Source organism: Polypterus senegalus, chromosome 4 (genome assembly GCF_016835505.1).
Source record: "Polypterus senegalus isolate Bchr_013 chromosome 4, ASM1683550v1, whole genome shotgun sequence".
NCBI classification, from domain to species: domain Eukaryota; kingdom Metazoa; phylum Chordata; class Cladistia; order Polypteriformes; family Polypteridae; genus Polypterus; species Polypterus senegalus.
In genome coordinates this window covers 157,301,855-157,329,306 of record NC_053157.1, presented here as the reverse complement: position 1 = coordinate 157,329,306, position 27,452 = coordinate 157,301,855, and the positions used below count along the sequence as shown (strand labels likewise).

The following is a 27,452-nucleotide window of genomic DNA, read 5'->3' as shown; positions in this document are numbered from 1 at the left end:
ATATATATATATATATATATATATATATATATATATATATATATATATATATATATATATATATATATATATATATATATATATATATATATAATATATATATATATATATATATATATACACATATATATATATATATATATATATATATATATATATATATATATGTATATATATATATATATATATATATATATATATATGTGTATATATACAGTAATCCTCGCTATATTGCCTCCGACTTTCAAGGACTTCAATTATTATGGATTTTAAATGTAAAGTACATCTAATATATATATCACGGATTTTTCGCTGGTTCATGGATTTCTGCGACAATGGGTCTTTTAATTTATGCTACATGCTTCCTCAGTTTGTTTGCCCTGTTGATTTCATACAAGGATGCTATTGGCGGATTGTTTAGAAGCTACCCAATCAGAGCATGTACAGCATATTAACTAAAACTCCTCAATGCTATAAGATATGCGCCGCCTGGCGGAGCGCTTATTGTTTGCTTGTCTCTGCCTCTAATCTCATCCTCTGACATTCTCTCGCCTGACGGAGGGCTCTGAGCGGAGGGGTTGTTTGCACAGAAGCTGTTTGCCTAGTGGATACGGACACACCTCTAAAGAAATGCCGCTTCAAAAGTCGCCTGATTTTTGATGGTTTGTTTTAATATTTGCCTAGTGGATACGGACACACCTCTAAGAAATGCTGCCTCAAAAGCCGCACTATTGATTTATGATGGTTTGTTTCTAATCTCTCTCTCTCTCTCTCTCTCTCTCTCTCTCTCTCTCTCTCTCTCTCTCTCTCTCTCTCTCTCTCTCTCTCTCTCTCTCTCTCTCTCTCTACTCTGCGCCTGACTGAGGAGATGTGAGCAGAGGGGCTGTTTGCACAACGGCTGTTTGCTTAGAAGATACTGACACCCCTCTAAAAAATGCCACGGCAAACTTAAAAGCACACGTATTGATTTTTTTAATTGTTTGCTTACCTTTGCGAGTGTACGCTCTCTCTGACATTCTCCGCTCCTCTGCTGCACTTGAAGAGGGAAGATATGTTTGAATTCTTTTAATTGTGAGAAAGAACTGTCATCTCTGTCTCTGTCATGGAGCACAGTTTAAACTTTTGACTAAAGGTGTTATTTCATGTCTAGAGGGCTCTAATAATGTTAACAGTGTGGGAGAATTTATAAGGGCTTAAAATATATAAAAGTAACTACACAAACATATGGTTTCTACTTTGCGGATTTCCATCTATCTCGGGCGGTTCTGGAACGCAACCCCCGCGATCGAGGAGGGACTACTGTGTGTGTATATATATATATATATATATATATATATGTGTATGTATATATGTATATATGTATGTGTATATGTGTATATGTATATATGTGTGTGTGTGTATAATATATATATAATCAGTGGTGGCATAATATATGGCATAATCAAAGTGGTGGCACCCAGAGGCCCTCGCAGAGCCCTCGCACGCGCCGCCGCCTGAGCACAGAGTTTGTTACTTTAAAGCCAGAGGAATGCGGGCCGGGCTGCCCTCACCGCTGTCCCCTTTTCACGCACCGGAGGACGCTTTTCACATCACCCGCCCTCTGCCCAGCAGCCCAATGGGAGCGCTTCCTTCCTCTCCTGTCTGGGGTAAGGCGGGCGGCACACATGCTGCTTGAGGGTGCGGCACGGTCTGCAGCCTTTTGAGTCTGTGATTCCCGTGGTGGGGTTGGAGGGATGTGGTATAGCGGGTCCACAGCTCAAAATTGAAAAGGCCAGTTTTAACAGATAATTGCCGCGCTTCGTGGGCTTAAAGGGGTTATGGTAGAGTGGCCGGAGCGGCTTCGGAGCTTTGTGATGCGGGCAGTCCTCACTTAAGCGCACAGGTGAGGAGTCGTCCGCATTTGTAATTATTGCCGGGAGTTGCTAATCGCCACACCTGATCCACGACCCCGTAATATATAATGGAAGCTTTGGGGGCAAAGCTTAATAGGGAAGACCTGCGTGAAACACTTGAGAGGATCGAAGGGATGACAAAGGACAGCACAGTTAGTTATGAAAATGAAATCCTTAAAGTGTGGAATTCTCTGCCAAATAATAAGTCAATGAAGGCACTTGAGATTGCTTTCCTTACTTTGTTTAGAACATCTTATGCTTGGCTAGCTGTTTTCAGCTTTGATTAAATCAAATCTGACACCAGAAACAGACTAACAGATGACCTGAGTGCTGCATGTGTTGCTCTCAAACTTACAAAGTATGAGCCAAGGTTAGACAAATTATCAGCATGCATACAACAGCAAAAAGCACATTAATTGTTCAAAAGCATACCGAATGCAAACTTTTACCTTTCAACAAAAAGTTGTTTGTATCATTGAAAGCTCTGTTATGTTTTTCTTTTAAGACAAAAGATGTTAATATATGAGTTGCTTTTCTAAACTAAAAGCTCAGTAGATAGACAGACAGACAGAGCATCAGTATTGGCAGTTCAGTCCAATTTATCATCCAGCTGCACTCCCAGGTATTTATAGGTCTGTACCCTCTGCACTCACTCACCTCTGATGATCACGGGGTCCATGAGGGGCCTGGGCCTCCTAAAATCCACCACCAGCTCCTTGGTTATGCTGGTGTTCAGTTTTAGGTGGTATTCAGGTAGCCATGTTGGCACTTTGCGATAAATAAGTGGGTTTTGGATTGCAGTTTGGGCACTTGGTTTCTAAATGGTTCGCCATCACTGATATATATAGTCTGTATATATGTGTGTGTGTGTGTGTGTGTGTATATATATATATATATATATATATATATATATATATATATATATATATATATATATATATATATATATGTATATATATGTATATATATATATATATATATGTATATATATATATATGTATATACATATATATATATATATATATATATATATATATATGTATATGTATGTATGTATATGTATATATATATGTATATAATTTATGTGTATATAAATCCTGGAGTTTACATGTTTCCTGCTGGGTTTCCTCAGTGTGCTCTGGTTTCCTTCAATAGATGTGCAGATTTGGTTACACTAAAATGACACTAGTGTATGTGAGTGCTTGTATTCACCTTGCGATGAGCTGATGCCTCGTCCAGGGATTGTTTCTGCTTCGTGCCCAATACTAGCTGAAATGGACAAATCCTTGGACTGATGGATTTAATCATTAAACATCCTTTTCAGAGATTTTGTGTTAAGGTGTCAGCGGAATTTAATGGGTGTTCCAGGCAATTCACAACACAGCGAAGCCGAGCCTGTTCTCACTGAGATAATGTCTCAAACTGCCACCTGGTGGATTCCTCCAGATTTATGTAAAGTACATGTGCAAGTATAAACAATACAACGCATGTGTAGCAGGAGCGTCCTCTGCAGCATGCATCGTGTCATGTGAAGTATAACCCCGGCCTTACTGTTAATTATTTTGCTGAATAATTCAAGGACACATATGAATGTGTGCTGAATTTAAATAATATTTTTATGTGTAGAATTTGTAAACATCAGGATTGGAAAAAATACAACTAAAATGACTCCAGCAAGAACACCTCCAAAACACTGTTAACCATAAAAATGAAGATTTTTTTTTAAACTAATCACGGACTTAATAACATAGGCTGATGTCATTGGTGCTTCTTGAAATGACCAAATAATTAGAATTTTGGGTTTTTTTATACTTCAGTGTTACAATGAGTCCATTCAGATAATCATTTCATATGTGTTTTATTGTTTAATTTCCATCTTAAATTGAAATCGATGCTATTCAAAGATATTACGAATATAGTTGCTAGGCGTATTTGGTATAAAGCAGCTTAATACTGTTTGCAAAGTATAAATCATACAAACTGAAATCCTGTTGCAGAAGATGGAAACTTGTATCTCCAAAAGAAGACTGTGTTTAATGATTATATATGTTTAATGATTATATATTAAGCTTTTCAGAAAGTTACTTTTTAGGCTGCTAACTTTGGTGCAACTTTGCAGTTTGGTTTGAAGGGTGAAATGTCTGCACAACAAGTATTTTTTTTTCCATTTCCCATTCCTTGTTATTGCCATCAGTATATTTAAGCATTTATTTATAAAAATGGTGATGAGCAGAGATGACAGCAAAGATGACAACACATATGTAAATCCTTTTATTTTCAACTTTTGATATTCAGTGGCAATTTTCAGTTAACAATAGGCTTTCTTGTACAGTAAGTGTGCATTGATAATCCATCAAAAATCCTGTGAAAAAGGTTCTGTGCAGCACTCAAATGAGTTTACTCAGAACAATTCTGCTTATAAAAATGTTCTTTGCAGTTGTTTTTTATATAAGAACTAGGGTTCAACACGTCAGAATCATACAAAAATGTTTCATGTTTTTGGTAGAAATTGATTTTTTTTTTTTTTTTTAAATTAAGGAATACTAATATTGAAAATGATTATTTCTGTTTGAGATGAATGCTGCGGTACAACATCCTAATGGTAAACTTTTTTTAATTCTGCCTTAGTTAACTTATGTTTAAAAGCCTGTTGGTTATTACAGAAATCTTTGTAATTGTGTTAGCAATTGTTTTGAAATATTGTTTTTATTAGTATGCTGCTGCTGGAGTATGTGAATTTCCCCTTGGGGATTAATAAAGTTGATCGATCGATCAATCGATGTCTATCCTTAGGCTGCAAGGTATTCTCATTCATATAGCTCAATCCTGGGTTCAAAAATGACCAAAACAAAGTAGCTTTCTTAAGAAATAATGCCAGTCTGTTTTTGCTTTGGGAATTTTAAGGTTATTCAATACCACAGATTGAATAAAATCTTCATTTTGTAGGCAAAGGTTTCTACTACTGTCTTGAGAGAAAAAGGCAAACTGGATCTAACCAGGATAGCAAAGAACATCTGATACAAAATATGTCTATCAATAGTTTGAGAAGCCTGTACCTTACTTCTTATTGAGCTCCTTATTTAAATAGTACATGCCAAATACTAGCACCATCTGCAACAAGGAAAAGGCTACTCTGAGATACTGACATTAGGGGGCAGAATTTGAAAGAAAAATGTGTATCTGAAATGAGTAAATTAAAAGAAATGGTGACAATGGACAAACAATAGTCACCCAGAAATCCACCACCTCTTTTGCCTATTTTCTATTTTCTTTTCATTATGCCAGGACTGTCATCACTGTTTTCCATTAAAAAAAAAAAAAGCCTGGGAGATTCTGATGAAATTCTAATCCACAGGCAGCCAGTACCTATCCTGGAAGTGTCAGACACACATTTTCATTGTTTATGGTTTTAATTTTGAAAATATTCAGTTTGTAAAATGAAAATCAAACATTTTTTGGTCATTGTTACAATGCCACCTCATCAAAACATGATGGCTTCTTTAAAGCATTCTTGTTCTTGCATTTGGGGAGGAAAAGCAGGATATAGTTGACTTTAATGGTTGCATTTGTATACTGTGTTGTGTTGAATGTACATGCAAGGGTGTAAAGATTTATGTATTCTACAAATGATAAAAAGTGTCTCTTTAAAATTGGTAGTTTACGGTATGTCAGTGTTGCTTGTTGTATTGCATAGATTCAGTGTTCATGTGTATATTTTACTTATCGTCACCAAGTACAGCATGAATTCTGTTACTGGTCTGATTATTAAATTCCCTTTTCAGATTTTGAAACTGGTAATTTTAGCAGGTAGACTTAAAGCTGAAATTCCAGAGGGCTCCTCAGACTTTACACCAACTCTTCTCTAGCATATCATTGTGCATATTGAGCAAAAATATTTTCTCCAGTGGTGCATTGGTGTTTAGTTGTGTTTGTCTGGCACCTGTCATCACAGCTTCTGGGCACTTTAGGTCTGTTTTGTAAAATATTTCAGTGACATTTCCTGCACTTCTTTTCAGTGTCATGGAAACTTAATACTTCATATTATATACAGTAATTAACAATAAATCGACTTACAAAACTTCTGTTAGACTAGTGGTGTCATTGTTATTGAGGACCAAAACTAACACTTGACATTACTAACACAGACTGGAATAATTTGTTTTCTTTACAAACAAACACTTTTATTTCTGATAATTACAATCGTATATTCTGCCGTGCTTTTCTCTTGAAGCTGCCTTTTGTCTTAGCAAGCTGGTTTTTCTAGCACATTGCAGTTGATAGGAACATTACCAGTTGCAACATGACCAAAATCTGCATAGTGTGAAAAACATACATCTGCATGTAGAGATGAGTGATAGCAGCAGTCAAAACACACGTGAGAAGTTGTATGTAAGGCAAAGAACATCAGTTTACTTGTTAATGTGTCGTTGTTCGATAACTCTTTACCATACTAAAAACCATGGTATAAATATGCTGGTGATGAATCACACAGACTATACAGTGGTGTGAAAAACTATTTGCCCCCTTCCTGATTTCTTATTCTTTTGCATGGTTGTCACACAAAATGTTTCTGATCATCAAACACATTTAACCATTAGTCAAATATAACACAAGTAAACACAAAATGCAGTTTTTAAATGATGGTTTTTATTATTTAGGGAGAAAAAAAAAATCCAAACCTACATGACCCTGTGTGAAAAAGTAATTGCCCCCTTGTTAAAAAATAACCTAACTGTGGTGTATCACACCTGAGTTCAATTTCCGTAGCCACCCCCAGGCCTGATTACTGCCACACCTGTTTCAATCAAGAAATCACTTAAATAGGAGCTGCCTGACAGAGAAGTAGACCAAAAGCACCTCAAAAGCTAGACATCATGCCAAGATCCAAAGAAATTCAGGAACAAATGAGAACAGAAGTAATTGAGATCTATCAGTCTGGTAAAGGTTATAAAGCCATTTCTAAAGCTTTGGGACTCCAACGAACCACAGTGAGAGCCATTATCCACAAATGGCAAAAACATGGAACAGTGGTGAACCTTCCCAGGAGTGGCCGGCCAACCAAAATTGGCCAAGAGCGCAGAGACCACTCATCTGAGAGGTCACAAAAGACCCCAGGACAACGTCTAAAGAACTGCAAGCCTCACTTGCCTCAGTTAAGGTCAGTGTTCACGACTCCACCATAAGAAAGAGACTGGACAAAAACGGCCTGCATGGCAGATTTCCAAGACGCAAACCACTGTTAAGCAAAAAGAACATTAGGGCTCGTCTCAATTTTGCTAAGAAACATCTCAATGATTGCCAAGACTTTTGGGAAAATACCTTGTGGACTGATGAGACAAAAGTTGAACTTTTTGGAAGGCAAATGTCCCGTTATATCTGGCGTAAAAGGAACACAGCATTTCAGAAAAAGAACATCATACCAACAGTAAAATATGGTGGTGGTAGTGTGATGGTCTGGGGTTGTTTTGCTGCTTCAGGACCTGGAATGCTTGCTGTGATAGATGGAACCATGAATTCTACTGTCTACCAAAAAATCCTGAAGGAGAATATCCGGCCATCTGTTCGTCAACTCAAGCTGAAGCGATCTTGGGTGCTGCAACAGGACAATGACCCAAAACACACCAGCAAATCCACCTCTGAATGGCTGAAGAAAAACAAAATGAAGACTTTGGAATGGCCTAGTCAAAGTCCTGACCTGAATCCAATTGAGATGCTATGGCATGACCTTTAAAAAGGCGGTTCATGCTAGAAAACCCTCAAATAAAGCTGAATTACAACAATTCTGCAAAGATGAGTGGGCCAAAATTACTCCAGAGTGCTGTAAAAGACTCCTTGCAAGTTATCGCAAACGCTTGATTACAGTTATTGCTGTTAAGGGTGGCCCAACCAGTTATTAGGTTCAGGGGGCAATTACTTTTTCACACAGGGCTATGTAGGTTTGGATTTTTTTTTCTCCCTAAATAATAAAAACCATCATTTAAAAACTGAATTTTGTGTTTACTTGTGTTATATTTGACTAATGGTTAAATGTGTTTGATGATCAGAAACATTTTGTGTGACAAACATGCAAAAGAAAAAGAAATCAGGAAGGGGGCAAATAGTTTTTCACACCACTGTATTTTAGTGGGTAAAAAACAGATCAGGATGACAATTAAGGTGATTGTCCACATACAGCCACCCATTCAACAGAAAAGAGAAAAGAATCCTACAGGGTGGCAGCAGCCATGTAAGCCATGGAAGGGTGTTCAGCCCTGACACTTTTGCAGCTGTGAAATGTAAGCAGAGCAGTGGCAGTGGCAGCTGCAGCAGTAACAGTGTGTGTGAGGTCGAGTTATCTCTTTCATTAGACTGTCACATCTTTGGAATCATGGTAAAACACTGAAGGTCTTGTTTATATACTTGACGCTCAGAATGCTTTTACAAATACATCATGGCTGCCGCACGTTTCCAGAGTTCTTTTGACATGTCTTCTGAGAACGTCATCGAAAATTAAAGTTACAAGTGCATGAGTTGCAATACCAGCAAAAATATGGGTGCTGTGTATGTGTTCAAGTTTTCATATGTGATGTCAGCATCATTGTTTACTATCAACATGTGACACAAAGCTGTAATGCAGCTCCAACAAGATATATCTGCGTGCTTCGATGTTTGATGAATGGAGCAATATGGTGAAGCAAATCATCAAACTTAAATGCTGACATACAAATGTATTCATGGTGCTTATCTTCATCCGTTGCTCTTTCTCACATAGGCAATTCAAGCGTCATATATTCATCATTGTAATGACGTGATACACTGAAAGGTTTTGGATACCATCGTTTTTGTTGCCATCGCAACAGCATCAGAATGCAAAGAAATTTTATATTTAACATCTTGCTTCCCTCAAATCACAGCACAGCGAAACCAGGCTTTATTTTTTTCCCCCCATCATCGTGATGATTTGTCACACTGTCCCGTGGTAGAATCCTCCAGATTTAAAGTATGTGGGCAAGTATAGTCTGTTCACTACTTGCATAGTAGCATCGTCCACAAGTGCACGTGTCTCATAATGTTAAGTATATCTCTGGCCTAATATTCTTTATGGCAGTGAGGTGAGGTATATTTTCACTTTTTCTTGTGTGAGTCATAAACCAGCAGCCAGTTTCCATTTTATCTGTAAGTTAGTGCAGTGCTGTGTGCTCCGCAGATAAATGCAAGCGGGCACTGGAGATTCATTTAATATCAGGCATAAATGTAATATAGTGAAACTGTGTACTGATGCAGTCTGTATATTGTCAAGCTTGGGTCACCGAATTGCACTGGAAAAGGGACCGGGTTTCCAAGGTACAAAATCTTTATTGCTGAGCTGGCAGGTACAGACACAAGACTTTATTCAGAAGGGCATTATCATCAGCAGATAAACACAGATTGCAACCGACAAATATGGTGGTTTAGCCTTCCTCTTCAGGTCAAAAGAATATAGTCTTCATCAAGCGGTTTCCATGGCTCAGAAGCAGCAACGGGGCAGACTCATTCTGAGGGACAGAGGACATGAGAGTTGAACCATGAATTCCTTAGAAAAGTTGGGATTCCTTAAGACTAGATGCGATAACAAGGGGGTCTTCAAATCAGAGGAGGACTATTCATAATCATCGAACCTATCAATGCAGTGGTTATTTTGGCCCCTTGTAAAGTCCGTTTTAGGAGTAGCTCAGTTTGCAAAATTTTGGGCGAATCTCCTTTAATAACCAGCGAGTCCCAGGAAGGCATGAACCTGCTTTTGTATTAAAGGATGGAGATGTACAAGCACATTGTCTACCTTCTTCAACTGAGGTTTAATTAATCCTTTCCGTATAGAATATCCAAAATGTTTCAGACATACCCAACTTACATTTTTTAGGGTTAGCTGTCAAAATGGCCTGCCTCAAGCTGTCAAGCACCAGATGTGTCTGCCAGTCATTACTGAAAATGACAACATTATCAAGATACTTTCAGATAACCTGTCAGGGATGGTGAATGCTGTCTTCTCGTAACTGGAAGTCTCAAGACATACCTGCCAGTTCCCTTTTGCAAAGTTGAGCGTAAAGATATACAAGTCTTGACCTAGTTTTTCCAATAATTCTTCAATACTTGTCAAAGGATAAGCATCAAATCTGCAAACCTTATTTAAGCGTGTAAAATCAATACAAAACTAAATCAAACCATCAGGTTTTGGGACTACTACGATCAGGCTCTGCCAATTGCTTTTACTCTCATGAATTATGGCTAAATCAAGTATATTTTTCACCTCATCTTGTGCCACATTCTTTCTCACCTCTGGTATCTGATACAGCTGCAATTGCACTTTAACAACATGCTCTGTTAGGATTTTATGTTCAGCAAGTTTAGTGAGGCCAGGCAATGAGGAAAAGACATCAGTGTTTCTTTGATCATAGGCAGCAACTCTATTTTCTGGGTGTTCGTCAAGTTGTCACGAATAGTAACATCAGTGTGGAAGACTGCAGCCTTAAGAGGTTAACACCTCGTCTGGTTCATGCTATTCTTTCAAGAGATTAACATGTAAAATTTGAATGGGCTTTCTAACCTTGTAATTTACAGGATCCATCCACTTTTCTACTATTGCAGTACCCTGCCATTTCACCAGGAACTTATGCCAGTCAGGTGGAATCGAAACACGTACCCCATCACACTTCTTGAATTCACAAGCTGTGCTTTTCTTATCACAATTATGTTTCTGCATCTCCTGATTGCACCACTGATGCCCCATGACAATAGTGGGTAATTCAGAAATTTGTTCCTACATTGAAATGACCAATCTACAAATTTCAAACGGAGTCCACTCTTCACGAATAATATCCAAGAAGCCCTGTAGACACCTGGAAAACAGTAACTCAAACGGTAGGAGCCTGAGTGCATTCTCAAATTGGGGCTCAGTGTTGTTCCTCTTGTTCACAAGATGTTCAGTCATCTTGGGCCACATGCCTGATCATCTACTTTAAAGTCTTTTTTTAAATTGCTTCGTCTGAGAATGGTGAACATTGGTGCTCAATTTTCTTTTAATGGTAAGGCCATCATATAACTGTTTCATTGTGTAAAGGGTGTACCTTGGTCAGTTAAAATTTCTGGAGGAATGCCAGTATGAGTAAAGATCTCACACAGATTTACAGCCCTTGCATCAGTCGGCAAGTTGGCCTTCCGCAGAACAGTCACTTCAGTATACCGTTTTATGTAAGCAACCATAAGTATATACTGATAACCATTCTTACTCTTAGGGAGTGGGCCAACAATATACATCTAAAATAGGCATTGGTGAAAGCGGGTGCCCTAGGAGGTCTCTGGGTGAAGATGACCTGACTGGGCAAGACTTACAGAACTGCTTGACATCTTTGCCCATATCCAGTCAATTAGAACCAAGTTGTGGTCCATAGTTTTCTCAGGACCGAGATGGCTGCCCAAGATGTGTGTGTAAGCTATCTTCAATACAATCTCTCTATGATAAACTGTTCAATCATACTGCCACATATGAAATCGGGGGAGTAAAGAACCCGATTAAAGTAAGCTGCTTTTAACCAAAAGGTGTGGTCATGCTTCTTTATAGTAGGAGTCCTTCGCAGCATGAGCTTATTTAAATGTAAATTCTAGGCAGATGTCCGCTCATTGTAAGCACATAAATTCCATCTGCTCGCCAGCTGATGACTCCATAGGGGCAAGAGCAGTGGTCCCATCTTAAGAAGTTGAACAACCAGACAGCTGCTCAAGGAAATCCAACAAGGAATTACACCCCCAAACTTTAAAGTGTCATCCCAATCAGTCTCGTATTCCTTAACATTACCATAAACACATCAAATGCTCACTCTCTCTCTCTGCGAAAATAGGGGGTCTCTCGAAGCCAGTCACATCCGGTCACTACCAATGTCTATTTGGGCAGAAATGTTGTGCATGGCTGAGTTGACAGAGACACTAAAACCATCTTTTTTTTCAAGGTTTTAGAGGGGACCTGAGAGAAACATGTCTGGTAAGATGATCTCCTTGGGCTGTGCAGCGGAGAGGTGGCATTCCTTAACCAGACATTCAGTCTGGTCACAGAGGAAGCACCTGAACTCAATCCCAACTGCAAAATTCCCTCCGTTAGCAATGTTTGCGACTCAGCAAGAGTAAGGTATAGAACGCTGCTCCAGGGTAAGGAAAGGACATGAGGCTGAGTTAAGAAGCTGCAGTGATTGCCCAGCGGACGAGGCCGGGAGGGTTGCAGGATCGTAGGGGCCAGTCAAGGGTAGCTGCTGACTTCAAGTGACTTGGGCACTTTCCAGTCTATGGGCTAAATTGATCTGCGAGTTAACATTGTTCTGAAGCATCTCATCATGGAGGTCTTCACCTCTCCCAGGCAACACTGCATTAACAGCAACCTTTTTCTATTATGTGTAGCAGGTCCTTCAGCTGTTCATGGATGGGGCGATTAGGATAGATCTGCCACAGCTGGAACTGACACCCCTAGGCTAGGGAGCTTGTAGCAGTACAAAGAAGAAACTGCTGCTTTACGAAATCATAATCAAGTCTTTCAAGGGGAGGTTTTGCATTACTTACAGGTCAGGCTTGTTGGGGATCAGAACTGATGTGGTGCTGATGTGAGTCCCAATGTGAGGTGGCCTATCCTGATAAGCGCATAGAATGTCTTTCTCTCCAGCATGATGATCATCTTCCTTTGCTGTTGGAGGAACTTGGTAAACTCGGCATTTCAGTGGTGGCCCTCTCTGAGGTATGCAGACCTAGGACTGGACAGATCTCTGTAAGTGGGTACACCTTTTATTTTTCTGGTCACTCTGATGGCTGTTATACTATGGAAGTAGCCATTGCTATGGTGGATCCACTTCTTCCAGTGGTGTCCAATGTCCCTCCTTTCAACGAGCGTATTATGAGACTCGGATAAAGGCACTCTCTGGTGACGAGCGTATTATGAGACTCGGATTAAGGCGCACTCTGGTGCCTTGTCTGTTGTCCAAGAGTATACTCGGACCGCGTTGCATGATGCCTCAGTGAGGGAGACATTCTGTTTGTATGTTCACTTAGTAGTTGATGGGTGTCCGCATGGTGACACTTTGGTCATGGATGACTTCAGTGTGACCACCAGCACTGATAGGCATTGCAATGAGAATTGTCATTGGCTCCTGATTCCAGCGCCATGAGCCATATCATTGGACTTTGTGCTCTAACAACAGTGGTGTGGTAAAGGAGACTGATCAAATCCTTGTTGGCAGATTCTAGAGGCTCCTACAGAACTGCAGGGTCTTACAAAAGTGCCTAGTTTGTGAATTCTGACCACAGACTTGTTGCTACTCTGAAGATCCAGCTTAGGTCCATTTAGTAGGATGAGACTGAACTTGGCCAGACTCCAAGATCAGGACATTTCTAATGAGTTTGCACAAAGATAGTGTGAAGAACTTGCAGGCTTGGGTGTGACTGCCAATCCTAATGTGATGTGGAAGACTTTCTGTGACAAGACCCTGAGAGCTGCTGAGGGGCTGTGTTGGTGTTGCCAGTGTTCCCAGAAGGAGGTGTTCCATCTCATATAGCACACTGGATATCATTGAGAGGAGTTGCACCTCAGGGCTTGGTAGCAACTCTGGTCTGTACTGGAAGCTGAGAAAGACAGGCAGATAAGGAGGTGTTTGTTAAAGGAATCTGTGAGCAAGTGTTACACCAACTATGCTCTAGTGACCCACCTCCTGCTTACAGAGGAATCAAAGCATTATGCATGTCCAAATATGTTCCTCTGAGAGTCGCACTCAAGGCAGGCGATGGAGTGGTCTTTAGAGTCCTAGTGCTTCCTGTTTTGTAATATGGCTGCAAGACATGGACACTATTCCATGACCTCCATGAGCAGTGCCTGGTTGTTTCCACACACTGAGGAGAGGCAAGACACATGACAGCCCGCATGGAGTTTGCCAAAAGACGCCTGAAGGACTCTGAGATGGTGAGAAATAAGATTCTCTGGTCTGAGACCAAGATAGAACTTTTTGACCTTAATTCTAAGCGGTATGTGTGGAGACAACCAGGCACTGTTCATCACTTGTCCAATACAGTCCCCACAGTGAAGCATGGCGGTGGCAGCATCATGCTGTGGGGGTGTTTTTCAGCTGCAGGGACAGGACGACTGGTTGCAATCGAGGGGAAGATAAATGCGGCCAAGTACAGGGATATCCTGGACAAAAACCTTTTCCAGAGTGCTAAGGACCTCAGACTGGGCCGAAGATTTACCTTCCAACAAGACAATGACCCTAAGCACACAGCTAAAATAACAAAGGAGTGGCTTCATAACAACTCTGTGACTGTTCTTGAATGGCCCAGCCAGAGCCGTGACTTAAACCCAGTTGAGCATCTCTGGAGAGACCTAAAAATGGCTGTCCACCAACTTTTACCATCCAACCTGACAGAACTGAAGAGGATCCGCAAGGAGGAATGGCAGAGGATCCCCAAATCCAGGCGTGAAAAACTTGTTGAATCTTTCCCAAGAAGACTCATGGCTGTATTAGCTCAAAAGGGTGCTTCTACTAAATACTGAGCAAAGGGTCTGAATACTTAGGACAATGTGATATTTCAGTTTTTCTTTAATAAATCTGCAACAATTTCAAAAATTTTTTTTTTTTTTTTGTCTGTCAATATGGGGTGCTGTGTGTACATTAATGAGGAAAAAAATTAATTTAAATGATTTTAGCAAATGGCTGCAATATAACAAAGAGTGAAAAATTGAAGGGGGTCTGAATACTTTCCGTACCCACTGTATCACGGATTTTTCGCTGGTTCGCGGATTTCTGTGAACAATGGGTCTTTTAATTTATGGTACATGCTTCCTCAGTTTGTTTGCCCAGTTGATTTCATACAAGGGACGCTATTGGCGGATGGCTGAGAAGCTACCCAATCAGAGCACGTATTATGTATTAAATAAAACTCCTCAATGATATATGATATGCTTCCAGGTGCCGCAACACTTAAAAGCTCTAACAGCCCGTATTGATTTTTGATTGTTTGCTTTTCTCTGTGTCTCTCACTCTCTCTGACATTCTCTGCTCCTGACGGAGGGTGTGTGAGCAGAGGGGCTGTTTGCACAATGGCTGTTTAATGCTGAAAGACTACCCTTCACATTGATCCCTTCATTGCATCCGCTTTATCGCGGTGCTTCACATACATAAAAGCCCAACAGCCCTATTAATTTTTGATTGTTTACTTTTTTCTCTCTCTGACATTCTCTGCTATGCGCACTTCTTTAAAGCGGAAGATATGTTTGCATTCTTTTAATTTTGAGAAAGAACTGTCATCTCTGTCTTGTCATGGAGCACAGTTTAAACTTTTGACTAAAGGGTGTTATTCCATGTCTAGAGGGCTGTAATAATGTTAAACGTATTTCGAAGGTCGTAAACATGTTTTCAATGCTCTAACTGCGAAAATATTAGATTTATAAATAAAAAATCCTACTTTGTGGAAATTCATTTATCTGTCTGGAGCGGATTAACCCGATAAACAAGGGTTTACTGTATAGCTGTGCAGAAAATATTTATAAACAGTGTGGGAGAGTTTCTGAGGGCTTAAAATATATAAAAATAACCATACAAACATATGGTTTCTACTTCGCGGATTTTCACCTATCACCTAACCTTGCGTTCCAGAACCCCCCGCGCTCGAGGAGGGATTACTGTATATACTTGAAAAATACTTTTCTAATGTACAATTACTGCATATGTGAGTTTCTTTACAATAGAAAATAAAAGTAAGTTGTATGTTATGTCTGAAAGTCATTCAATGATTTTTAATCTCAAATGTACTGCATATTTTTTTTTTTAACAGATGTACTGTTAAGTATCAGAAATATAAAATTTTTAAATGTACTCAGTCAACCATTGCTGTGTTTTTGAGTGAATAAATATACTGTGAATGTTACCTTACAGCAACATGTAGTCTTGTGAGCTATCTTCATAATTTAACCTCTACCACCATACACAAGTTGCATGACTGCTTTATAAAGTTGTTCACGTTTTTTTTTTTTTTTTTGGTTTTTGTTTTTGTTTTTCATAATTTGAACCTGCCTTTTAATCCTGTGCATCCTTCTTACTGCTGTAATAATTCTCTTTAAATTGACCTAAAAGTGAATAAAGTGAAAGTCTATCTTTCTGTGCAATTAGGTGTTTTTTGAAATGAGTGATTTTTATTTATTTATTTTTTTGTTACATTTAACAGGATTATATTCCCCCACTTGGTTCATTACAATCAACTTCAGACGAATCTCCATCTCAGGGCCAGTCTAACACTGAGCAAATTCAATGCCAAGCAGACAAATTTCTTCATGCAATCTTTCGAAAGAAAGGTAAAATATTTATAACAAACTGAAATATGCAGTTTTTTTGTCAAGCAAAACCTTAAGCATTGTTTTCCTACATTGCCCTCTTTCTTTTGAAGAACAGTAGTTCACCAAATACCCACTTCATATATTGTTTAAATTTAAATATCTTTTTACTTTTTTGAGATAAAACCTTGGACTCCCAAGAATTTTATAGTAATCAAAGTTAAAAGGTTAACTGTTTTAATGTCATATACACATCATTACATTTTTAGATTTAAACGTGTGTTGTATACTATTCTGTTGTTCATCATATGTCAGTGATCAGTTTGAAGGAGGAAAAGCTTTAAGAATTTTCATGTGCACAATTTTATCCAAATTTTTGTTCAGTGCTTTGTACTGACCAGCATTATTTTAAATTTTTTTTTTTTAGTGTTTGCGAAAATCCAGTTACTTTGCTTTGCCTGTACACCCAGTGTACATCTGGTTCAGTTTAAAAATAGTTTCCATGTATAGTCAGTCTTAAGGTGAAAGACAGTATCACTCTGCTCATAATGCTGTTGACTGAAGTCACACTCCATAAATGTGTTAATTTTAATAACTTTATTGATAAAACTTCTCAATACTGTGTCCACTTTGAATAACTTATGTTTTGTTGCTGTGATTACTTTATAAATACACATGGAACTTAGTGTAAGCACAACATTAAAAATAGTTTTTCAGAGCCTTGGGTTTGGAGCTGTGTTTTGTTAATATTGTAAGAAGAAAGATCTAAGTTTTGTTATACATGAAGATTTATAAGTGGGGAAATTACTGGTGGATTTAACAATTTTAATCAATTGGAATGGGAGGAATCCCTAATTGCGTCTGCGCTCAGAGCCACACATGAATGATAAAAAGAACTATAAAGTTGTCCTTGGGAACTAAAACAACAGTTCATTGGGATTTATGCAGAGAGAACACTAAATAAAAATGATCGGATGCAAAGAAGTAAACATAGGCATATCTGGCCTCTCCAGTTACCTACGGTTCCAGTGCCAGAAAGTACTCCTGTTTTCAGCTCCTGTAATACCTGTTTGCTTTTATAGCATCTACATGTTGAACTTTTTTCCCCCAGTTTCATCTTGGCTGTTTAGTTAATAGGTCTCTGGAAGTTAGATACAGTGGGATGCAAAAGTTTGGGCAACCTTGTTAATAGTCATTATTTTCCTGTATAAATGGTTGGTTGTTACGATAAAAAATGTCAGTTAAATATATCATATAGGAGACACAGTGATATTTGAGAAATGAAATGAAGTTTATTGGATTTACAGAAAGTGTGCAGTAATTGTTCAAACAATCAGGCAGGTGCATAAATTTGGGCACCGTTGTCATTTTATTCATTCCAAAACTTTTAGAACTAATTTTTGGAACTCAAATTGGCTTGGTAAGCTCAGTGACCCCTGACCTACATACACAGATGAATCCTATAATGAGAAAGAGTATTTAAGGGGGTCAATTGTAAGTTTCCCTCCTCCTTTAATTTTCTCTGAAGAGTAGCAACATGGGGGTCACAAAACAACTCTCAAATGACCTGAAGACGAAGATTGTTCACCATCATGGTTTAGGGGAAGGATACAGAAAGCTGTCCCAGAGATTTAAGCGGTCTGTTTCCACAGTTAGGAACATATTGAGGAAATGGAAGACCACAGGCTCAGTTAAAGTTAAGGCTCGAAGTGGCAGACCAAGAAAGATTTCGGATAGACAGAAGCGAATGGTGAGAACAGTCAGAGTCAACCCACAGACCAGCACCAAAGACCTACATCATCATTTTGCAGCAGATGGAGTCACTGTGCATAGTTCAGCCATTCGACGCACTTTACACAAGGCAATGCTGTATGCGAGAGTGATGCAGAGGAAGCCTTTTCTCCGCCCATAGCACAAACAGAGCCGCTTGAGGTATGCTCAAGCACATTTGGACAAGCCAGCTTCATTTTGGAATAAGGTGCTGTGGACTGATGAAACTAAAATTGAGTTATTTGGGCATAACGAGGCGTTATGCATGGAGGAAAAAGAACACAGCATTCCAAGAAAAACACCTGCTACCTACAGTAAAATATGGTGGTGGTTCCATCATGCTGTGGGGCTGTGTGGCCAGTGCAGGGACTGGGAATCTTGTCAAAGTTGAGGGACGCATGGATTCCACTCAGTATCAGCAGATTCTGGAGACCAATGTCCAGGAATCAGTGACAAAGCTGAAGCTGCGCCGGGACTGGATCTTTCAACAAGATAACAACCCGAAACACTGCTCAAAATCCACTAAGGCATTCATGCAGAGGAACAAGTACAACGCTCTGGAATGGCCATCTCAGTCCCAGACCTGAATATAATTGAAAATCTGTGGTGTGAGTTAAAGAGAGCTGTCCATGCTCGGAAGCCATCAAACCTGAATGAACTAGAGATGTTTTGTAAAGAGGAATGGTCCAAAATACCTTCAACCACAATCCAGAATCTCATTGGAACCTACAGGAAGCGTTTAGAGGCTGTAATTTCTGCAAAAGGCGGATCTACTAAATATTGATTTAATTTTTTTTTTTGTGGTGCCCAAATTTATGCACCTGCCTGATTTTGTTTGAACAATTATTGCACACTTTCTGTAAATCCAATAAACTTCATTTCACTTTTCAAATATCACTGTGTGTGTCTCCTATATGATATATTTAACTGACATTTTTTATCGTAACAACCAACGATTTATACAGGAAAATAATGACTATTAACAAGGTTGCCCAAACTTTTGCATCCCACTGTAAATGAAGCCTTCAATAGGCTCAACGCACACCAGATTGCAAATTCCTATAGTGATGCCTGGTATTGCTATATTCATGAAGCCTCTGTTGGCCATGTGCAGTCCTGGTCACAAACTGTCTTACCTGAAAGCTGACAATAATGTGTAATGTTAATGAACAGCTACTGTTTTACAGAAACTGTTAAATCTATCACAAAACAAATATTTAATAGATTAATTAGAATAGTGGAAAAAATTTACATATAGTATATACAGTTTGTGTATTTACAGTTTATGTATATACTGTATGCATATGTATAGAATGTGTGTGTGTGTGCATACAACCATACATAGTCAATCCTGCACTTTTGCGGGGTAATGATTGTAGGAAACTGTCTAAAACTTAAAAGCTCAAATGTTAATGCATTGCACCTATGGGAAATAAGAGGTTAGGTTCCCATGACCACCAAAGACTGTAATCTTTCACTAGAGATTGCTCAAAAAGCTCTTTTCTGCATTGAATTCTTTATAACAAAGCACTGTTTTTGGTAATATGCTTAAAAATCTAAGTGTTCAATATTACGCCAAAGGTGGCCCTCTCTGTTTCTGCTCTTTCTCTCCTGTTAACAATTTCATATGGGCACAATAAGGAATCGGACTAATTAAAACCTAAGCTTAAAATCTCAAACTTTAAAATCCTATGTTTCCTTATACATTAATCTCCCTTAATTTTCTTTAAAATGTAGCTAAGCTGGTTAAATCGTTTTGCTAGTCTATTCTGAGAACAGAGTGATTAAACAGAGTCAATGCTCAAGATGGACCTCATATGCAGAGCATTTTATGAGTAAACTAAACTATAAACATGCCATTCTTTGAGAGGGGATTTGTGACTGTTGGTATTAAATGTTGCATTTTTACAAAATGTGAGATTTTTGCTTCATCCAGAAGGACACATGTTTCTGGCTGAAAACATTCTTCTTTTTTCTTTTTTTCCCCTCCAGAAATCTAAAGTCAAATTAAAGGTCCTCACATGGATAATTTTCCAAATGAAAGCCTTGGCTATTCAGCTTGTATTTTACTGTAGAATTATTAACATGGACCTCATCCACAGAAAAAAAAAACAGTTCAGACAACTCTAGACATGGCTGTAGGGTTCTTGTAGACTATCTGTACAAGTTTTCTTATTTGTTGTGTGTTACCATGTTGACCCATTTTGATCAAGCCTCAGCTTGTACCCTAGCAGCAATCTCCCTTGGGTCAGCTGTCTTGATACAGAGCCACCTGTAGGCTTTGTCTGCATCCTCTGTGCTGTTTTATATGGCTCTACTCCTTCTCCCTAAACCCTCCCCCCAATCTCAAACCCCTGAGATGCTGAGTGTAGAGTACCCCCTCTAGAGAGACTGCCCTGAAAAGCTTCTGCACCCCTTGTCCACGGGCATGCACTTTTCATTCCAGCCTTCTCCGAGTGTATTTCAAAGTCTCTGTCACGTTTTCTACCCTCTATATACTATTGAACTCTGATTTAATAACCGCTTAGGTAAAAGCTAACAGATGCACTTGGCCTCTTAATGTTGGCACATCTTCGATATTTTTTCCAATTGACTCTCGTTTACTTAGTTTGTTGTGGTCAGGGATTTAGACTTTAAAAGGTTAGGCTGTCATTTCAGTTTGTCTGCAAACGACCAGATTATCTGTCTCACTTTTATAGAGTTGAGATAGATCGAGGCAGTGGTGATCTTAGGACTGTTCAGGATCATCTCACAGTTCTAAACATCTGGGTGTATCCCCTGGTTATGGAAGTTTAACAGGTTTGCTTACCTACTATGCATCTGACGTTCCTAATTTCCAGTAGTTTTCAGTGAAAACCGCAGTTGATTCCCATCCCCACCCCAAAACATAAACACAGCTTGCATTCAGACTGACAAAAACTTGAATATCGGTCAGAATTTGTGATAAAAAGCTTCAATTTCAACATAAGACAACATACAAAAATATCCGTGTGTAAAGTTAAAATATGCTCATTTCTTTATTTAACATCTCAATAACAGTAGCACTGTTACAGCGATTGTGCCTTCTATCATCTGTCTTCAAAGGAGGAATTTGTTTTGATTTAGCAACCCACTGACCTAAATACCTAATTGTTGAACAAATTAGTTAATTTTATTTTCTACCACATACAGCCAGAAGAGAACATAATGAAAACATTGTGTTACCATCTGCAATTATCTTCAGTAGTTAATTTTCTATGTCCTTAATTTGATATGTTTAAAGTGCAATAAATGCTCTGATTTTTTGTTGCATTCCAAAGGTCGAAGTCTTTTGATAAAGGCATGTCTATTATACCAAAATTAGACATTTTATGACATAAAATAGCAGGCAGGTGGTAGGTCATGATAAATTTGAGATAGTGACTACTTCAACTGTATCGCACCAAAGAATATTTTTTTTCTATCCCTTCATACTTTGCCTCAGTCAGCTGTCTAATTTCTTAATGATCTAGGTTATTTAAGTCCTTTATCCATTTCAAGTAAATGATCAGAAACCCAACTGTCCAGAGGAGCACATTCACACCAGAAATTCAATATGTGAACAGGAGCAGCTTCGTTTTATAAAATGTTATGTTAAAAATGGAATTGAATTTGAAAATCACTAAACTCCTAAATGTTTTTAAACAGATCTGCACACAAACTAAAATTTTAAAGAGCATAATATTTCATAATCATTAAGTTGCCTTGTAAGGTAATTTTTTTTTTTTTTTTGTAGGCATAGGTATATTGGAAAAATTATATAATAATTGTCTCATGGAACATAGGTCAGAAATAATAAAGATACCACACAGGTGCCCACACAGTAGTCAAAGGGTTTCATTTTATTAATCCACTTCAAGAAAGTTTTCAAATCTCTGAATATTACTTGGTTTCTATAGTTAAGCCATTCATTAAAAAATTGAAAAAGTATGGCAGAGCTTTAAAACAGAAAAGGACGTCCACAAAAACTGAGTGATTTTGAGATTACTGAGAGAGACCATGAAGAGTTCTATGACAACTCTGAGCAGTGGCTGAAATTGGGGAGACTAAGCATATAACAGCTATTATACAGGTGCTTCACCACTTACAGCTTTGGAAGAGTGGCAAGGAGAAATCCACTGTTAAAAACAAAAAGAACACCAGCACATGTCATCTTAAGCTAGAGTGTACAGTATATAGCAATAATAAATAATAACACAACTCCACAACAATAAATATCAATCAATAAACACGAGCGACCATAACACAGTCCAAATGCAGTGGCAACAGATGAAGCAGAAGTTACTTTAACTTATTTTAATAACTTATTTTGTTTTTGTTTTTTTTTAATCTCGCACACCTCACAGGAAAGCTGTCAGGCACTCATTCGTAGCTGGAACCATGCAGAATTCCTGTGCTGTGCTAGTATACTAGGAGTCTGTTATAGTTGAGGGAAGGCAGCCTGATCACTGCATCACTCACAAAGTTTGAAAGGGAAGAGCGCAGACATATTTGTAGTACTGATAGACTCCAAATGTCCATGGTTTCTTGCTATTTACATTGCTCTTTTAGGTAGCTTGCCTTCCTTAAAATAATTTCTCACTGTAGTCACAGAAGTTGGAGTTCTTTTGTGACCTTTGCAGGTTTGTACTGTTTACATGGTCCCTTGAAGCCACTCATTTGCATGATGTAATGTCACCTCGTACTGTGGGTGACTTATCCATAGGGTAATGCAACTTGTCAATAATGTTACAATATTTTTCATTTTCCTTCCATTTTCCTAACCCACTTATCCTGGGCAGAATCCCAGGGCAACCAGAGCCTGTTGTTGTGTTATTTATTTCATAATTTATACACTGAGATTTGGGTGTTCGCAAAGGAAAGTGGTGGCCTGGTGGTTCTTGTTTGGTCTTATTGGCAATACTTGAAGTGGGCCGGTGCCAGTAGCCCCCACATTGTGATTTGTAACAATTTTCATTGAACATGGAATGAATTGCTCTCGAGTCACTGTGGTAACATTACCAAATACCACTACTTGAAACAACAAAACTAGCTCGTGCATCCCAGGCTGAAACACCTGTGTACCCCACTGGCCCCCCTCCTCACCCAAGCCGCCCAGTGTAGTTTCCAGTGGCATGTTAAATATAAATAGAAATGAGTGTTGCTTCCTCAGCTAAAAAACTAGAAAATCATTTGAGTGACACTGCTTCATAAAGTGAAATTTGATGAATTTTCTCCTTGACCTTGGTAAGTAAACATGTATTCTGTAATTTTCAAAACCTTGTCTCTATTACCACTGAACATTTTCCTTTTTCTTGTTTTGCACATTCAGCAGCTGTGCGTGTCCACCTACTGGCACTAGAGGCTTTGTTTTGGCAAACAGGAAGTCTAGAAAGTGGTTTGTCTCCAATGGAGATTTGAGTTGTTTCGGAAAAATATTTTAACTGTTCTTATCTCTGGAATGTACCGATCAGCTGAAAATGAGTTTCTTTTTAATAAAACAGTCTAAGCAAAAAATGAATAAGAAATAACTAAATTGCTGCTTTAGATTGCTGTTCTTGCAAATTTTGTTACTTTTTCATTTAATAAATGTCATAGTTGCTTCTGTGAAAGTAAATGTATGCCACTGTTTTGATATGTCCCAGGGCTGGAAATCACTGCCCTATACCAGTGTGGAAACGCTTTTTGCTGTGAATTTTCTCGTCTTGTAAAATAATATGACATGACCTGGATAGCAAAAGCAAAATATGTCTTGGGGATGGGGACAGAGGGTGGGACTTGGGTGCAGATTCAAGTAACCCGTCACATTTTTCCACCCATTCAAAAATTTTGACATTTAGATCTGTAAACAGCATTATTAAGACCCTACCTTTTCATTGCTATTTAAAATTATCAGAATTCCTGTACCTGGTGAAAGTTTACCAGTAGTGCTGAAATTAATGAAGTATACTAGTTGTCAGTATTAGGTAGCATAGTTAAGAGAGAACAGAGCTAGTAGAAATTAACAAATGTGATCCAAATCCATCAAGAATTAACTCTGTAACAAGTACTTTAAGATTATGAAAGCTTAAGTCAGGACTATTAGTATGAAAATATTATAAATAACAAGCAACATAGGTTTAGGAATGCACATTTTAGCATTCTGATTCTGTATTTTTTAACTGCATCTGTATCCAGTCTTTGCGTGCTGCATCTACATTTTGTGACCAAAAACTGCTTCAAGTATAAAGAACAATAACACAACTCCTGTAACTATTAAATTAGTGTTGTATAGTAAGGAAGTAGAAATACTTGGTCACTGTACTGTACACTGTATTTTTCAGAATACAGTCATGCGCTGATTTATGGCTAACCAAGATGAGGCGATTGTACTAATGGCATTGGGCCATAGAAAAACAACAGGGAAATATTGTTCTGGAAATTGTCAAAACCGAGCCACAATAATAAATTTTACATTATTATTATTTTCAAGGTTCTGTCATTTTTTCGGCCTTTAAGGTACATTTTGATTGCCGTTGCTCAACATGGCCAATTCTTTTGTATTCAGCATGCACTGCCATCCTTAAACCAGTGTTTCTCAAACATTATGCTCGATCTATTAGCAGCAATTGAAAGCTGACCCTTGATGAGACCAGTGTGATGTGGGATGCTCCAGGTTAAACAAGCTCACATACAAATAGGGAAATATACCATGCAGTGCTGCCAATCATTTAGGTGACCCACTCACATACCTTCAACAATCCAAATGGTTGAGAACAGTGGCTTTGGCAACTCACTTGTTAACCAACAATGGCAACCCATGAACCTCTGTTGGCATAGTCTGGTGGTTGAGAAACGCTGCCTTATATAGACCCAGCTTGTGGCTGCCATGAAGTAAAGATCAGTTTGTTCTACTCAGTATTGACAGTTAAAGTATGCATGTGATTCACACCACAGAGCCTCAATTGCAATGACCTGTAAACTTTTGTGATTAACATATGGCCAATTTGACATATAGCCAAATGGCTGGTCCCAAATAGCACTGTAAGTTTGCAGATGACTGTACTTTTAATTTTCTACTGTTAACTAGATTTTCAAATGCAAATGGATACTTTTATATATTTTGCTTGACAATATTCTATTGCTTTATTAAATGAGGAAACAAAAGTGGTATGCAAATACAGATAGTGTTTTACTTGGTCCATTATTCAAAATACTGCCTTCTTGCCTTTAGGAAAATTAATGTATATGAACAATCTGGAATGATTTTCAAATGTATGCCACTGACACCCAGTCATCTATGCCGTCATTCCAAGTATACGTTACTGCAGAATCTGGCTTTAATGCATTAATTGAGAAAATCGTATTAGAAGCCAAGGCTTCAGTTTGGCAATTTTCTTTTGTCATTTATTTAGATGGGGCAAGGAGTGTGATTATATTCTCCTAAACCATATTGATTAGACATTATAGTTGCATTAAACTCAAAATCAACCGCACAAGTCCTAAGGAGTCTTGCTCCAGCAGACGTTTGCAGCATATCGAATGTGCAGTTATCTATTGGCAACCTCTTGTTGAAGCATTTTTGACAGCATACGTAGTTCTTGTTTGCCGAGAGATAGCTAATTGCAAATGTTTAAAATGACTAACTACCTTTTTGCAAATCGCTGATGTTTTCTATATAAAGTCAAAGACCTGGTGTATTTTATCACAATGTGAAATATTTGCAAAGGAAACAGTTTGTTTTTCATTTTAAATTGATAGCAATTTCATGAATAGATATGCCTCAAAAACACATCTCAAATAAATTTTTCCAAACATTTTTGTTTTATAGCTCCTCTATTTATATTTGAATTTCTGTTGAATGTGTTGCACCTCTGTCTGCTTGTCAGTAAGCATCACTCATTCTCTCTTGGTTTGCATAACTAAAAACAAATCTCTCAAATCACCACTGCGCTAAACTCTGGTCATAATACATATGCATATGTATATAATAAATGTACTGTTTTATGATTATTTCTTTTCCAAGTTATACATTTGAATATCTTTACTCTTTCTTGTCTATTAAGCATGCAGTTATTAATATTATAACATTTACCAGCACAGAAAGTACTGCCAAGCAACTCAAGTTTTGCATCTACAGCTCCTAGATTCCTTATTTTTCTACAGCATAGATAAGTACTTTATAATGCTGGTGTCAAATAAGACTCTCTGATCTTTTGTTTTAGTTACTTGGGTATAGCATAGTATAGAGTTTCAAAATGATATGAGAATGATTTCTGCGCAACTTATATTTAGGGAGATATAGCCAGTCATAGTCGTAATCTCTTCCCCCACACCAAAATACAAACTTTGTTAGCGCAAATCTTCCTTAACACTGATCCAAGACAATGCAATTTAATTTCAGTTCCATGAGTTACTCATATGTCCAAAAAAAATCTAATTAAAATTAGCCGTGTCTGGTACAAAAATGTTCTGACAGCATATCATCTGTGTTTTCAAAGCAGTATCAGACTGCTAAAAGGCTATACAGTCAGTGCTGGAATGCTGGTGGATCAGTCATAAAAACAGCACAAATATGTCAAGAGGAACAGTCCAGGTAATAACAGCAGCCAAGCTCTACTTCACAAAAGAGTCATAAAGTCGGGAGATAGCTCCTTGCTCCAATTTTATTTCGATTTTATGGAGTTAGAGTGAAAATGAAAACAAGCAAATTACAAATAATTACTAATTTAAAATAAACAATATAACTTCACTATATACTTATCTAATTAAAATACTTACACGCTTAGCTTGGATGGGACTAACACTGACTTATCGTGAAACATTCTGTCTTAACTACTGACTTCCTGTAATTCTATTTCCATTTCCTTACAACTGTTTACATAAATGTTCATAAGATTATATTAATATTCCTTTGAACAACAAACCACTATTCTGTGAGGCAGAACAAACAGCATATGCCAGTTAGATTTGTGAGGAGAAATCATGGTTGTAAGCTGAAGTATAAATAACTATGGAGGTGCATCCATGCAATAAACCATCCAACCATCCATTATCCAACCCGCTATATCCCAACTACAGGGTCACGGGGGGTCTGCTGGAGCCAGTCGCAGCCAACACAGGGCGCAAGGCAGGAGACAAACCCTGGGCAGTGCGCCACTGAAGGGTACACACACACCCACCCACACACCAAGCACATACTAGGGGCAATTTAGAATCGCCAATGCACCTAACCTGCACGTCTTTGGACTGTGGGAGGAAACCGGAGCACCCGGAGGAAACCCATGCAGACACGGGGAGAACATGCAAACTCTATGTAGAGAGGACCTGGGAAGCAAACCCAGATTGCAATAAACCACTTGCATTCAATACCAAAACCCAATGATGCGTAACTGAGAGTAAGCAACACAAAACCTGTATTCTTGGCAATAGAGTGTAGTAGTATGGTCTGATGAGTCGTCTTTTACCCTAGTACCTACCTTTAGACTGACTAAATTTGG

At 38.3% G+C, this 27,452-nt stretch overlaps 1 protein-coding gene across 7 annotated transcripts in view; it reads left to right on the top strand.

Moving 5' to 3' along the window:
* Positions 1-27,452, top strand: part of lcorl (ligand dependent nuclear receptor corepressor-like) — a 159,994-nt gene that overhangs the window by 63,772 nt on the left and 68,770 nt on the right. For 6 of the 7 annotated variants that reach the window (XM_039751550.1, XM_039751549.1, XM_039751548.1 and 3 more), the window contains exon 4: positions 16,101-16,227. The exons of the other annotated variant lie outside the window; for it this stretch is intronic. In XM_039751550.1, the coding sequence (XP_039607484.1) occupies positions 16,101-16,227 (127 nt within the window). The remainder of the gene's footprint in view (positions 1-16,100; positions 16,228-27,452) is intronic. 7 annotated transcript variants of the gene reach the window in all.